Genomic DNA, 15,722 nt, shown 5'->3' on the forward strand with positions numbered 1-15,722 from the left:
AACTTCTTTTTTTCTTCTACTGTCTGATTAAAAAACCCTCTGTGTGAAGGGCAACGATCTGGCATTTCCCAAATCCCCAACAGTATTATAAAAAAAAAAAAGTACTTAAAATCTATTAATTACAAGTAATAACTCCTTCAATGAAAAGACCCATTTCACCTTTAAAAAATTCTATTTCTCTTATGTGTTCCAGTCATTTCTGGTTAAGTAAATCAAACTTATTTTGAAGTGCTGGATTATTTAACCAAATTACAGTTGCCATCAAAACAAAAATTTAAACTATAAAATATTACTAGCTTTTTTGTAACATAAAATCAAAGTAGTGAGTCATGTATTTAAAACTCGAAGGATAGTAGAACAGCCATAATTTGTAATTGCTAATAATCAGGGTTATGATTTTGTTAGGCTACAGAAACTGGCTGAAATTCATATACTCAAGCATTTTTTAAAAATGGGAGGTATTTTACTGCTGTATAAGTATATAAAGTATTTTATCAAAATGAACTGTATATAAAAAGCAAATCACATTTCACTAAGTTCAAGCACCCCATACCACCTCCCAATAAATCTGAAGTACATGTAACTTTGTATTGTCAAACTAGGAAAAGGTATAAGCATAAGTGAACTTAGAAGAATTGACTAGAAAACTATTTGTTTTCTACATATTTAAACACTAATGTACATCTTTATGTACATGTCCCACTGTAAAAAAAAAATAATTATTTCAAATCCATTAAATACTTCAGCTGGAAATATTTCCTACTAAGCAACATCCCCAAGTAGCATCTCTAAACAAAAATCAGCAAACAAAACCCAAGTAAAATGATTTCAAGAAGCAAAGTCATAAATACTGCTATTTTACCAGAATGGCATATCCTTAGTCTTTTTAGAAATTAATGTATTAATGCTTTGTGATGTCTGTAATTATTTCTTCATTAGTAAAAATTAGCCCGTGATTAACTACCAATTAATAATCAGTGATAGCTCAAAAGCTAAGCCACTACTTAAATTCATAATGTAATTTTAGAAGTCTTTAGTACAGTTGCAGAGTTCTAGCTCACGTGATATCATGTAAACCATAAAACTGTAGACAACAAATTGAGCAATGTACTGAACCAGAAGAACAATTCAGGAACAACATTTGTGTTTAATACTAGTGTCATAAGAGAACAAATTATGCATTTAATTTTAACAGCTCTGCCTTGAAGACATCTGACTACAAAAAAAATATTTGTGCTTGTTTTTTCTCTCCTTGAATTCAAGCTAATACCTCCTTTAAAAAAAATAAACACAGTAAGTTTTCAGAAACCTCTTTAAAGATTCTAGTGAATTTTGATATTTGTATATAAATGCAGAAAACACTGCTACATACAACACAGAGATTTGAAAATAAATTCCATTCAGTAAAACCCTAGGCAAATTTTTCCTTTATCAACTGCTGAAAATTTAAGTACCCAATCCTCTGGGTATTTTTGAATCTTCAGATTCAAAACAGATGTCTCCCTCTAGTGAGATTACCACACTTAGTTTTTTGCTAGAAATTATGATGCTCACTACCAAGTAGCAAAATTGGCATAACTACATTTATTTCCATTGGTCAATGCAGAACTCTCATTCATTAAGTGAAAATAGGGTCATTATGGGAATTCTACTTGGCCCTGTTGAATTTATGACATTAAGAAAGAAATTATTGGAACACACACAAAATAATTCAAAAAATCTCCAAATAGCATTGGTGCAATAAGTCTAGCTTCACAGTATAGATGGTCCTATTACTATTTTACATTGAAAATAAGTTACCTCTTTACCACCACCAGAAACTTTGATCATTCTGTCAACATATTCACGGGCTTTGTCCTCACGACCAAGATGCCACAAAAATAAGCCAGCAAAGTACAGAGCCTGCTGTCCTGCTGTTTTACGTTGCTCCTTCATTTTTGCATCCAACTCTAGAATAGCATCTCGGTCTGAAAAGATTTTGTTCAGAGCTTTTGTTGATAGCATCTCAAAATATTATAAAAGAGCAGCACATAAGTCAAGGGCTTCCAAAGCAAACATTGTTACAGACAATCCATTCCAACTGAAAATATGAATCAGGTACAGATGTAAGAGACAGAAAGGGGGTGCCATCAACATTTGTGCAAAAACCCTGCTATTTGTTAAACCTTAAACTTGTAGCCGAGACTCCTGCAAAATAAATGGAAACTTGACAATAAGGTTCACGTTTATACCAGTGTCTGCCCAATAGGTACACAGTTAACAGTAGAGAGGTCCTAAAATGTTAGTGATTTAGCTCCAGAATCCCTGGAAAATACATAATGTGTTTCTTAACACTAAAGCTCAGTTTCTTACATCCTCATTGTTATCGTCAGTTGCTCTCATCAGGTTAATCCCACGTAGAAATTTTATTGGTGTGTGGGACTCACTGCCAAGTATTTTCTTTTACCCACATTAATTTCTGGTCTTTTTTTAGGAGCCATTAAAGTCAGATGTCTGACTCTTACTGCCATGACCTTCTCAGAAAGTCTTGAAATGCATGATAATTTTGCTGCCCTACAGTATTAATCCCCAGGGACTCAAATAAGAATGATGACATTAGTCAGGGGTGCTTCACATCATACTGCTTAACAGAGTTGTCAGTAACAGTTATAAAACTGCACAGTCAGGAATATAGCAGGGCAATAGTTTAATGACAATTCAGTTTATCTGATAAACCAACTGTGGTTTTCAGAATATATTTCTTAGCAAAATAACCCCAGTTTTTACATCTGAGAAAGGAATACCAACGTTCACAAAATTATTTTCTCCATTTGTAACGTCAGAGTAACTTGAAAGATAAAAATGGCATGGCTTTAATGACTTCTTAAATTGCAGTTCTGCTCAAAAGAGCCAATATCAGGCAAGAGTGAACAACAATCACATGACACTTGATTCAAATTTTTTTTTCCATAAAAGATTTTTCATCATGGTAGATAAGTCTGATTTTTTTTTAGTGTTTTATTTTAACATTCACTCTTACTCTTCACAGTTTTGACACAGTACTAGATACTGTGTCAAATGCAAAGCTGGAGTATAATTCTGCCTAATTTAAAAAGGTAGTTTACAACTCTCAGATCTTAACACACAGCTGTTTAAATACACGAAGCAGTATTGTCTTAATAAGTATACCTGGATTAGGGCTCTTTTTATGGGCATAAATCAGAGCCATCATTGTACAAAGTGACACCTCCTGTTTGTTTTTAATAGACTCCAACTGTCGAATACCATCTTGGATGTCACCTAATGAAAACAAGCACAGAATAGGCTATAACATTTTTCAAGACAGAATATCAGCATCAAAACCTTTATCTGACTTAAATTTTTCCCTCAAGTTTTTCCTCTGTGTTTTTGATAACACTTTCTTCCTAACATCCTTCATTATTCACACATCCATTTTCACTTGTTTGTGCAAGTCTTTCAAACAGACACAAGAAAGAAACAAGCATCTCAAAGCAGAGAACTTAAAAGGAGTTATGTGCTAGTTCTGCCAACTACCATAAAGATGAAAATCATCTTTATTATTTGTTTTATACAGGGTATTGAGCAGTTCTTTTTGCTCCTGTGTCTTTACATAGCCAGGATTTTTGCCTTGCTTATGTGAATCTTTTGAACATCAACAGAAGAGATGACATCCTGAAAAACAGGAACATACAATTGTAAAACAAACAACAAAACTCAGGGCATTTGGGAACAGACAGACCACCTCAAAAGCTTTTGAATCTTTCCTAGCCTCCCCCCCTCAATCCTCCCCCATTTTGGGTAACTTGTTAGTATTCTGTGATATCCTTGATTTGGCTAAATAAACTTATTGAAACAGTTCAACGTACACAAAGATCCTCACAATAGGTATTTACTGTCAGCTCCTCTGAGGCAGATGGATACAAAGTTAGATACGGCTGCATGAAAGGGCGAGGTGTTGGCTAGAACGACCAAATTCGTCTTTGTGATACAATGCAACGGGCATCTGGGCAGGGCTCAAATTCTCTCCAAGGAACCGATTTACCTGATCCACGTTCATATAACCATTAAAAAAAAAAAAAAAAAAGAAAAAAATTCAAACTGCGCGGTAGGGATAAGTCATGAAACGCTGCTAATCTTCTCAGTATGGAAAACATCCCATTCAGGCTCCATAACATTGCTTTCTTTCTATGTAGTAGACTAAGACTGCATGATGTGACTCAAGGACGAACAGCGTTTTGGAGGGGCGGCGGAGGGACCCGACAGAACAAGCAGCTCCCCAGTCCCGCGTTACCTGCCCTCAGGGCGCCGTAGGCCCGGTAGAACAGGAACACCGGATCGCTGCCCAGTCGCCCCAGCGCCTCATCCGCAGCAGCCCGAACGTGGTGGAAGTAGCCTTCCTGGCAGTAATAATTGAGCAAGGCCTGCGGGAGAGGCGGCTTCGGTTCACTCGTGCAAACGCTTCACCCCGGCACGGCAGCAGACCGCGACGACCGGCCCCGCCTGGCCGCTCGCCCTCCCGCCCCCGCTGCAGCTCGCCGCCCGCCAGCCCCGCCCCAGCCCCGCCCCAGCCCCGGCCCCCGCGCAGCCCCACGCCCGCGGAGCGTCCCGGAGCGGGACGGCGCCCGGCGGCGGCGCCCACCTGCTGCACCTCAGCGTCCATGGTTACTACCCAGCGCCGCCGAGGGATCCTCCGGAAGGGCGAGGGAGCGCCCGGCGGCAGGCTGCCATTGGCTGGCTAGCGGGAGCGCCCGCTACCATTGGCGTGGAGGGAAAGGAGGCGGGAGAGACACGGGAAGGAAAACTTGGGGAAAGCGCCGGAACGTGTCTGGCGGCTCACTGGGCCTCGGGAGAAGGGGGCAGGACCACCCAGGCGGGAGGTGCGAGGCGGAGGGGGCGGGGTTTGAGCGCCTTGGCGGGCGGTGCTGGGTGGGAATGCGGCGCCCCCTGTCGGCGGGGATGGGCGGTCTCGCCCGCTCTCCCGCCGAAGTGCTTACACAGCTGGTCTCCCGCTGCCTGAATGCTGAATGGAAAGCTTTGAGAACTTGTTTATTTTCTTGCTTTTTTTGGCTGGACATACGACTGAGTGGCCCACATGTTTCATAATGTATCTCAGTACTGAGCACTTCAAGTTATGCGAATCTTCTCTGTAGAAATGAAAGAGCAATGGGGTAAAACAAAATACAGAAAATTCTCTTTCTCTCTTTCCTCCTAGGGAACTGCAGAGTTGCAAAGACTAGTAAAATTCAGGTTCTCCCGGAGGTGAAAGCACCCTCAGTCATCATTTCTAGACACTGGAAGCAAACAACCGTTGCTAGATAATATTCCTTTAGAAAGGTTGTGTTGTCCATTCAACATGAAAACTGTCAATAATGCCGTTTAGTACAAGGAGGTGAACCCATGTTGCACTGAATTAGTAGGTGAAACCAATTGTTCTAGTGGAGAGTGCTCAGAGTAAGCTTTCCTAACAAATTCATCACACATGCCACTACTCCATTTCATAGTTCTCATCCTCAGCATCAGGAAGGTGTCAACGAAGTAATATGTAAACATATTAGGTTTTCCTGTCGGCCAAGATCATCCTCAAACTTTCCTGTTATGTTTAAGTGATGGTCTACTTGTTCTGAAGTAACATTTAGGCTTCTGTAACATTGAAAACATATAATAGGTATGAGAAAAAAGTGTTTTTGCATGGACATGACCTGTGATCTGCAGTGACAGTGGCATAGTTCTCATTGATCTTAAAACCATTTCCTTGAGAAAAACAAGGTTTAAAAAGCTGTGCATAGAACATTAAAAAATACTATTCAGTTTACTACCTTATTTTTGAAGTAGTCTATTATTCCTGTCAGTTTGTAGAAAATTTACATACTTTTTAAGGTAACCTTTTAAGATATATTTTGTCTACATATTAATCTGAAAATACTTACCTTTTCCGTTTGATACTTACACTTTTCTATCAGAGTTTTAGACTTTTTTTCATAATGCATTTCAGAACAATTTGAAGAAGAAACTTTTTCCTCCCTCGAAAGTTTTGTGATGAATTTCAGTGGAGATGCTATGAAATTTTATTTCTGCATTAACAACAGAGCAAGCATACAGAATACAATTGCTCATAAACTGGTTTTATATGAAGCTCAGTATTCACCTCTGAGTGTTTTCATTGTAAGTTGTAGGGAAGTGCAATATAAAATTATGTAAGCATATAAAATAAACATTTTCAGAAATTCACTAAAGCAATTGATAAAGAATAACTGACAAGCTCAATTTCCAGCTGCATTTGCATTTTTCCATATCAATACCCACAAATGATAGCTTCTGGGAACGTGGTGGTTCCAGAGATATTCTTTAAAATCCCTGAGTAGAAGACAGATGGTTATTCACTCTGATTCACCTTTTTCACTTGAATACGTGATCTTCTATAGCCTATTTGTGAATTGTAACTGGCAAGAATAAACTGGTTCTCATAATCCAAGTTGGGGAATGTCATGTATCTACTACTATTTTCAGTCCTCACTTTCTCTTTGTAAACTCATGAATGCTCAGTTCTCATTCCTGTAAATGGTCTGAGCCTCCTGGGGCACACTCAGGACAGCTCTGGTATTTGGTGGTTGAGTACCCCACTGCATGAACTGCTGCATGAACCCTTGAAGTTACTCAGGGCAGTGCTATTGATACATGCAGAATCATGCTCAGTATCTAACTTGCATTGAATTAGAAATTCCTATTTGGTGACTAACAAGCAAGTCCCAAGGATTTGCTTTTGTGGAAGAACAGTACAGCTGGGTGTAAAGGTTTTCAGTATCCTCTTATTCTGTGGTTTTAGAAGCATACCTTTTTCATATTGATGCCAGATAATAAAGACAGAAGGAACATACAATAAAAAATGTAATCTTTATTATTTTGGCGCATTAATAATGTTCTTTAGCATCAGTTAGGGTAATAGTAGCATTTTCCTGCATGCAGTTCACTAATACAGTATTAGTCAATAATTTAAATAAAAGTAATCTATATTTAATTTTCCTGTGTAAGAATCATAAAATGTCCTGATGTGTTGGATTGTACAATTTTGCTACTTTCTCTTGTGAAAAAATATTGTGGACCCAAGATAACATTTAGAACTGTTCTAGTGCAACATGAATAAAAAAAAACCTGTGAGTAAATATGAGAAAAGATTAAGGATTCTGTGAAAGAAAGGTTATATCTGAAAATTTATGATGCAGGCACTGCTTAGACATTCAATTTGGACTTTACACCATTTCCCACTGCAAAAAACCTTGGATTTTTAGAAGCAAATTATGAACTTATTCCACAGAAAATATTAACATGTTTGAAAATATTGTAAAACATAAGAACAGCTATCCATTCTCTTAGTTATATCTTGTTCTCTGGAGTTCTTCAGTGAAAAAGAGCTATGGACAGAAAGTAACAAAAAGGGTGTGATATCAACCTGAAGATAAAATTCAGTTCTTGTTTTATGTACATAATGCTGAAAAAAAAAATAAAATGATTTTTACAGTATTTATATTTGCTTATAAAATCCTAACATTATTTTCAACAGGTTTAGTAGTTTTCAACATGTCTGTACAGTTTGGATATACACTGTATGTTTTTCACTGAAAATCCAAAAACATAAACCAAATAACCTCCTAAACAGCTGCAAAATATTGCTTAATGGTATGGAGGAATGAGGTCTTGTGGAGTAGTTTCTTTCATTTATCTCTGACGTACGGCTTCCCATATTTAAGAATCCCAGACAGTCAAAGGAACAGCAGCATAGGCAATATAAACATGCATTGGTAGCATCCAAACTATCTATAATGGTAGATAATACATAATTTTACCTGTTGAGTGCTTGCACACTACACTTATTGTGGTACATATTTGATGCAATAAATGTGCTTAGGTCATTATCTGTTTGCTCAAACACGCACCACAGGTTAAAAATTACTATTTACATCGCAGAGGGCTTTTCATTAACATGTACAACAACATCAACCTTACTGAGAGCTGAAGATGGCTAAACAATACTGCAGGATAAAGAACAACAACTTTGTAAAGGGTTCTTTTTGATCAATTTGGAGGGCTGAGGCAGATTCATTTAGTATTTTTACGCAGAAAGACATTTGACAAAGACAAAATCTGTGACTCCAAACCTAGAAAGAAGTTTGCACTTTCTGAAACTTAATGGTCTGTTCAAAAAATAATCCATCTCTACTCTTCTTGTAAGTTATAGGGGACTTTACAGGCATACCAAGACTTGTTTGGACATGATACAACACGACTACATTAATTAAGCACCTCAAAATCTGTTATTCCTTTCCAGAAACACTGTGCTGAAAAACATCTGTTGTTCTTTGTGACTTAATGTTATTTTCATGCATGATCTATAAGTGCAGCATGCCTTCATGCAAATCATTTCTGTGTGTATATTAGTTGTATAATAGAACACCTGGCCTTTGTACCTGTAAAGGTGTACTGCATCCCCTTCCCCAACAGAAGCCCCATTTACAAAAATAGTCACATATAATAAACAATATATGAATAAAAATAAATGAATCCACCAACATAGATTTTGTAAAAATATGACATATGTGGCAGTTGAAATGCAAACAGTAAATACAGTTACCATATTGGTTTATGCTAAACACACAAATACTTGGTTTGCACCCCTTTAACTGGTCCCTACAGTCTGAGTAGCCATTTTTTCTCTCCTCTTCAGCAGTGTCAGCTGGTAATGAGAACAGTAACCTCCTGTCAAGGTTGTTTCCCAATGTCACAGACACAGTCACTGACGAGGGGTCACTGTCTTTGAGTAGGCACTGACCTTTAGTGTACAGTATATTTGTAAAAATTGTCAGTTTGGCATAGACCTCCAGCAGGAGTCCTGTTGACACAAACACATTATCCTTACAGGCTATGAACTATTTTGCACATAGATGATTTGCTTTTATTTCTGAACATCTTTATCTTCCTTTTCATGCTTTTCTTTGACTGGCCTTGTTACACGATCGTAAGAAGGTGGACAAACTGCTGTTGATGCAGTTACATCGGTTTTCTCTGTAAATGAGTTTTCATTTAACTTGTCAATAAGGATTTCATCTTTCATACCCTGACCAGCCCCTCCTTCGGTTTTGTTTTTGTTATAGATAAAGGAAGCTTGTTTTACTGTTCGTTTTAAAAGGTGACGTCTATAAGCCCGTTGAATAATGACAGCAGATACTTCCTCCTGTTTTCGTTTTAATGTGGTTGTAATTGGTTCGTAGGAAGCTTTTGAAGGATTGGATGCCATAAACCGATCTTCCATCTGTATTCTGAGGGCATCCATCTCCCCACTTTCCCCCAAAACACGCTTTGTGAAAGCAAACAAGATGTCAAGGCAGTGAATTCTGTCACCGCTTACCATGGGCAGATCCATTGCAATAAGCTGGACTTTGTTTGGTTTGGGTAGATGAAGAGGAGGCTCAAGTGCTGCTGCAAAATCAGACAATTTCTCGAATTCCATGAATTGTGTTGCATCAGGATCGAACTTCTCCCAGACTTCATAGAACATCTCAAAGTCATCCTCACTCAAGGGTTCAGCACTTTCCTCAGTAGCAACACCAAAGTTCTCCAAAATCACAGCAATGTACATGTTCACCACTACCAGAAATGAAATTATAATGTAGCTGACAAAGAAGAAAATCCCAACGGAAGGGTTGCCGCAGTCACCTTTCACGGAGCTCCCTGGATGAGCTTTGTTAGGGTCACAGTCCGGCTCCCCACTGTTAAGAATTGGGGCTAGCAAACCGTCCCAGCCAGCCGATGTGGTAATTTGAAATAGGCAGATCATGCTGTTGCCAAACGTTTCAAAGTTGAACATGTCATCTATACCAGCTTCCCTCTTAACATAGGCAAAGTTGGACATGCCAAATATTGCATAGATAAACATGACCAGGAACAGCAGCAGACCAATGTTGAACAAAGCAGGAAGAGACATCATCAAAGCAAAAAGCAGAGTGCGGATTCCCTTAGCGCCTTTAATGAGGCGCAGGATTCGACCGATTCTGGCAAGTCGGATGACTCTGAACAAAGTGGGGGACACAAAATACTTTTCAATCATCTCGGCTAAAAACATACCTAAAACAGAAAAAAAAAAAAAACCAAAACAAGATACATTACCACTTAGTCTTTATATCATAGCAGAAATCTAGAAAAATAGTTTTAAAGTTGGTAGTTCTATGTAGCAATTAAAGATATTCTGTAGATTCCACTTGCATAATTTCTGTTATACTTTATACTTAATTTGCAAGGCCAATGTATGTTGAATGATTATAACAGTTTTGATGGTTAGATAAATAAATTATTAGATAAAATGAAAAGCTGAATGACTTAATTTTAAACCTTGCAATGGCAAAAGCCAACCATGTAGCTCTATTCGAGTAAAAGTTCACCTTATATTCATTTTACCCTTTTTTTAGTTTAATAAACAAGACTTACCTACTATTGACAGAATGACAACTACAAAATCAAAAATGTTCCAGCCTATAGTAAAGTAGTAATGGCGAAGTGAAATTAATTTCAGGACACATTCTCCAGTGAAAAGGACAATGAACACCAGGTTTATCCAGTATAAAATATTTTCCATTTCTTTACTCTGGTCATCAGTTTCTACCATCATGGTAACCATGTTAAGGCAAATAAGAATCATGATGCTGATGTCAAATACTTGCTGCGTCACAAAATCAAAGACCATGCCTTGGAATTTGTTCTGAGAAGAAAAGAAAAAAAAATAAACATCCTATACAAACTGTAATTGTTTTTCTTTTCCTGTTAGAAGAAAGTAGAAAAATACATGCAGTAAGGACTATGAGACTTCAATAAAAATGTAACCAGTGATTTTAAGCAGAGTAGTCAAATTAAGGTGAATACAACAGCTTAGTTCAGCTTCCTTTATTTGTATAGTCATTCATAAAATGGTTGCAAGGGAAAAATGAATATTTTTACCATGTTTTAATTTTTCATTTTTGCTAACTGATACACTAGTTAATGATAATTTTCACATAGGCATATTTCTGCTCTCCATATATCAATAAAAACTGAGCTGTTTGTAAATAGCTATTAGTTTGACATATATAAATAATTTACCCCTGGTCTTGGTATAGGTTTTTGTGGTTTTTTGGATCCCAGTTTTTTCATTGCATTGTAGTATTTCTTCTGCTCTTCTGTCATAAATATGTCTTGACCTCCAAAGTAAAAACATGAAATCAAAAACTGGTCATAATCACACTTATATGCAGTGCTGAAAAAAACTCTTAAAGATAAATATGATTTAGTTATTTATTTCATTAAAATCAATAAGGCTGAATTGAGAAAAATCTCTTAGCTATCAGATGCAGCTGTCTGCACCTAAGCATTTAGTCCAGAAGTTGTCTGAACATCCATTACTGCATCTTGCAAAAAATAGTAATCCAGCATTTTTCTACAGTTATATTCCTTGAACTCAAAAAATAATTTTCTGTACGTCTTTTCTTTTATAGGAGGAGATACAGTAAACAGCATCTGAGATAAACTCAATAATCTGGGCTGCTCAGTGCTGTCACTTCTGAACTGCAATTTTGGTGAAACAAAGGAAGCAAAGTCAGGTAGGTTTTCAGTATGTGAACATGTTAGTGGTTTAGGTATCTCTACTTTAGCAATCACAGCATTAGCATTGGGATGGAAAGTCTTCAAGGTTTTTGAGAGGATGGATTATCAGACTTTGGAGAAACTGAGCTGAAGATTGAAGCACTTGATTCTGTTAACAGCAAAATGTTCTCTTTTAAGTCTCTTATCTTGATTAGCTTCCATGTTCAATGCAGTTCTGATTAGCAAAAGCCAGAACTGGCCTTTGGAGTTTGGCAGTGAAGATAAAGAGAGAATTATGGGTCTTCCATGGCAACCTAACCAAAATCCACTGCCCATAATAACTTTCTTGTAGAGACAGCTTGAATGAAAACCCATTAGACTGCACATACCTCTTGAGGTAAATTTTTCCTGGATAAAAGATACTTGCAGACATCTAATTCCAGGAATGTCTATGAACACATAGGACTGGATGCAGCCCTTTTGTGGATGAGCATTTGGGAAACTTGAAGACGTGGGAATGCAGGCACCATACACTGGACAAGCTCCCTAGCCAGGGAGCTCCCTATATGTCTAGGCCTCTTGTATGTACAGCTTCCAAAAATCTTAGCATCTCTCATCAGTAACATAAACCCAAAGTGATGAAGTCCAGTAAAATAAAATTAGACTAGTAATTCCTAGCTGCTTTTGTCTTCTAGCTTTCATTACCTTTTCTATTTACAGAAAATACTTTTAAAGATGAGCGTCTGATACTCAGACCATCTATACCAGTGAGACTATGTACATCTGCACTATGAAAAATTAAAAAAAGGCCCTGAGATAGTTACAAACCACTCCTGTTCTGTATAGTTTCACATCGTTCAGTGCCACAAAATGACCACTTGAATACTTGGGCTTATTAAAATAGCATTTGTAGTAGTGTAATGAAATGGTGCTTTATTTTTCATAGCCAGGTTGCTATTTTTTTTGCACAGATTGAATCACTACAAATCAGGAAGAAAAAAAAAATCAAGAAATTATGAGTGTTTCAGTGTACAGGCCTAAATCAGGGGTTTGATCATGTAAGGAGATTTCATGAAGTTTAAGCATGGAAAAGCAGATGACTTGAGGAAGACTAAACTGGACATTGAAAACAGAAGGATCTGTCCCATTCACTATGATGTAAAATGTTAATGCATGCTACAGCTTGGTAAGATTTTATATCCTAATATACTTCAGCTTTTTCAATTTTTAACAAACCTTGGGTGTACATTGCATATATCGTGCACCTGCAAATATGCAATATTTTAGAATATATTTAGAAGAGAAATGAAACAATACTTATCTTCTTTTTTTGCTGATTGAAGTTATCAATAATGACACCAATAAACAGGTTCAGGGTGAAAAAAGACCCAAAAATGATAAAGATGACAAAATACAAATACATGTACAGGTTGTCTTCATACTTGGGTTGCTGTAATACCTAAGAAAAAATGTGAAATATAATTCCTAATTTTCATGTGAAAATTTCAAGTGAATAAGCAGTAACCTTGGATGAAATGTCCTTAATATTTTGCATTTGGACAATACTCCTGTCACTTATATGAATGTAGTTTGCCCATTCCATCTATTAATGACAGCATCTGGCAGTTTGTATTTGGTTTTTCACAATTTGTTACAGTAGAATCTCATATTAGTTAATTTAATTTTGTGTCATCCTATTGTATGGATATTAATTGCTTTTGGAAGATATATAAATACACACTTGTTGATAAACAGACCTCAGGAAAAAAAGATCACTTAAAATATTTGCAGTACTTACATCTCGTGAGTCAATAGCTGCATACATAATATCCATCCAGCCTTTAAATGTAGCCTGTAAACAGTACACACCTGTTTAAGCATAAAACTTGAAGAAAACTCATATAATTATTTCCAGCAACTGAGTACAATACCAGGAATAATTAGCATAACATGAGATTTTTAGATAAATTTGCCTCCTGTCTTTCTCCACAGTGGCTCATCTGATACACTGCTGGGTATACACCTATTTTGTCTCTATATGAACATTTTAAGCAGTAAGTGTAATTAACTTATTTCTAATTAATTATCACAAATTATAGAATGCAGTATCATTTTAGTGGACTAAATGTTCAGGAAATCATGTCAACTGCAGAGGCTATGTACAGCTGAGAAACAGCCTTATGTAACTGAGTTGCCACCAATGAAGACTGATGTGTATTCTCCAATCAGTCATAAAGGTGGCAACCAAAGGGAATGAAAAATTTGATCAGCTCAGAAAAGGTATTTTCCTATCAATGAGAATTTTGATTTTCTCTATTTTGAAAAACTTTACCTGATTTAGTAATTGTATTTTCACTTTAAGATATTGTATTGTGTTTTATAGAGGCTAGATCCCTCAGATGTTCTGAGATAAACTGGTCAGAAGAGAATGTGTTTTATGTGCATTGAAGATATAATATGCCTCATAGATTGCAACATTTAGTGGACTTTTATAGCTATTTCCTCTGCCCTAAATCTGTACATTTTTGTATTTGTCAGTGAGTTGTAGATTGCTTCATGTGAGCGTTCAAAACAGAATGTCATTTTCTCTGTCCTAGCAATTAGTTGTCCTTTAAATAGGCAACATCTCCAAGTAGAAATTGGTCAGTTTTTAATCCAGTTGTGCCCAGAATAAAAAAAAAGCGAGATAGTTCTTTGTCATTTAATTCTTATTATAATTTTGCTAAACAAGGCTGCAGATCATTGATTCCTTCATATTCCTTGCTATAGAAACCAGTTGCAGAAACAAGTCAGAAATGCAACACTCTTCATCCATGGTTATTGCTGTATCTCCAACATCTTCAGGTTTCATTTCTAGTGGAGATTTCAAAAAGACTTTGCTTATGCAGCATACAAAGCAGCTGTCATCATCCTGAAGTGAACTTAAAATGAGAAGGAATTATTTTTTCTTAAAGGAAAAGAGGTCCCTTAAACTTTTGAAACAGTGCAATACTAAAAAGAGCATGATTATCCTCAGATGCAAATCCAATATGCAACAACTTTCACATCTTGGGGCCAACACAGAAAGTATGAAGTTCAGGCAATTTATAGTATGATGGTGAAGTTAAAGTGTAGTATCAGAAGACCAATAAATCAACAATAGATCTGAAACAAGTACAAGTCTTAGCTGAAGAATTTAAAGTCCTTGTGGAATATTTGGACTGCAAGGGATTAGGAGAGGTAGGATCAGCTTTATTTATGTAATTCCTAATATATGTTTAATCTGTTCTCAAAGACTTTTAATGATGGACACTCCACGACCTCATAAAAAATATTTATTCCAGCATTTGTCTTTATTCTTTCCTAATATCTAAATCCTTCTGTTGCCCTTTAAGACTGTCACTTGTTATAATCATTACATATATGGAGAACAGAGTACAAATTATTCTTTGTACAGCACCTTTTACTTATTTATGAACTGATTGTTGCTGCCTTTCTTCTTTAGGCTGTCATCACTGTTCCTTCAATCTTTCCATGTAGATCTTGTTTTCCAGAACTCTCACAGTTCTCATTATTTTCCTCTGAGCTATCTTCCACTAGTTCATCTCTTGAAATGGTAACCAAAACTGGACCCCGTATTTCATCTGAGGTCTTACAAGGTCTAAATAGAGCAGGATGATTACTTCACATCTTACAGGTGCTACTTTTGTTTATGTCTTGGTACATTATTTACATTTTTTTGGAATGTCATATCTTAGGTGAAAATCAGCACTTCTACCTGAAACACTAAATGCAAATAATGAGCATACTTTTACGTCAGAAAGATGATGCAAATGATGGTGTGGCTCTTCTGCAAAACGTGTGCTGTTGCCTCAGATTCAGACACATGGTGATCCTTGTATATCATCCTCCAGGCAAAGTGGAATTATTGATTTTTGTAAATTTATTGGTGTAGCCTAGACTAACTAGAGTGAATGGAAAACAATAAACTGATTTTAAAATATTAAGCTTCACCATCATCAGTAAAGTACTCCATTATAAACCAACAGTACCTTTCAGCTAGTGCTAGGAAAAAGAACTGAAGAAATGAGCTATTGTACACTTATTATTATTATTAGAAAGGCAACTTGAAAAGACTG

The 15,722-nt window shown here is 36.7% G+C and overlaps 2 protein-coding genes across 4 annotated transcripts in view; both read right to left on the reverse strand.

Annotated features, from left to right (window-relative positions):
* Nucleotides 1–4,744, reverse strand: part of TTC21B (tetratricopeptide repeat domain 21B) — a 42,059-nt gene extending 37,315 nt beyond the window's left edge. The window contains exons 1-4 of the mRNA XM_064451499.1: nucleotides 4,640–4,744; nucleotides 4,292–4,421; nucleotides 3,169–3,279; nucleotides 1,801–1,967 (exon numbers count right to left, since the gene is read on the reverse strand). Of these exons, the coding sequence (XP_064307569.1) occupies nucleotides 1,801–1,967; nucleotides 3,169–3,279; nucleotides 4,292–4,421; nucleotides 4,640–4,660 (429 nt within the window). The 5' untranslated portion in view covers nucleotides 4,661–4,744. The remainder of the gene's footprint in view (nucleotides 1–1,800; nucleotides 1,968–3,168; nucleotides 3,280–4,291; nucleotides 4,422–4,639) is intronic.
* Nucleotides 4,745–6,872: 2,128 nt separating this feature from the next.
* LOC104039408 (sodium channel protein type 1 subunit alpha) overlaps nucleotides 6,873–15,722 on the reverse strand; it is a 96,916-nt gene continuing 88,066 nt past the window's right edge. For all 3 annotated transcript variants that reach the window (XM_064451508.1, XM_064451506.1, XM_064451507.1), the window contains 5 exons: nucleotides 13,403–13,456; nucleotides 12,926–13,063; nucleotides 11,125–11,229; nucleotides 10,477–10,747; nucleotides 6,873–10,116 (listed from right to left, as the gene is read on the reverse strand). In XM_064451508.1, the coding sequence (XP_064307578.1) occupies nucleotides 8,948–10,116; nucleotides 10,477–10,747; nucleotides 11,125–11,229; nucleotides 12,926–13,063; nucleotides 13,403–13,456 (1,737 nt within the window). In that variant the 3' untranslated portion in view covers nucleotides 6,873–8,947. The remainder of the gene's footprint in view (nucleotides 10,117–10,476; nucleotides 10,748–11,124; nucleotides 11,230–12,925; nucleotides 13,064–13,402; nucleotides 13,457–15,722) is intronic.

The sequence above is a fragment of the Phalacrocorax carbo genome, chromosome 5 (genome assembly GCF_963921805.1).
Source record: "Phalacrocorax carbo chromosome 5, bPhaCar2.1, whole genome shotgun sequence".
NCBI lineage: Eukaryota > Metazoa > Chordata > Aves > Suliformes > Phalacrocoracidae > Phalacrocorax > Phalacrocorax carbo.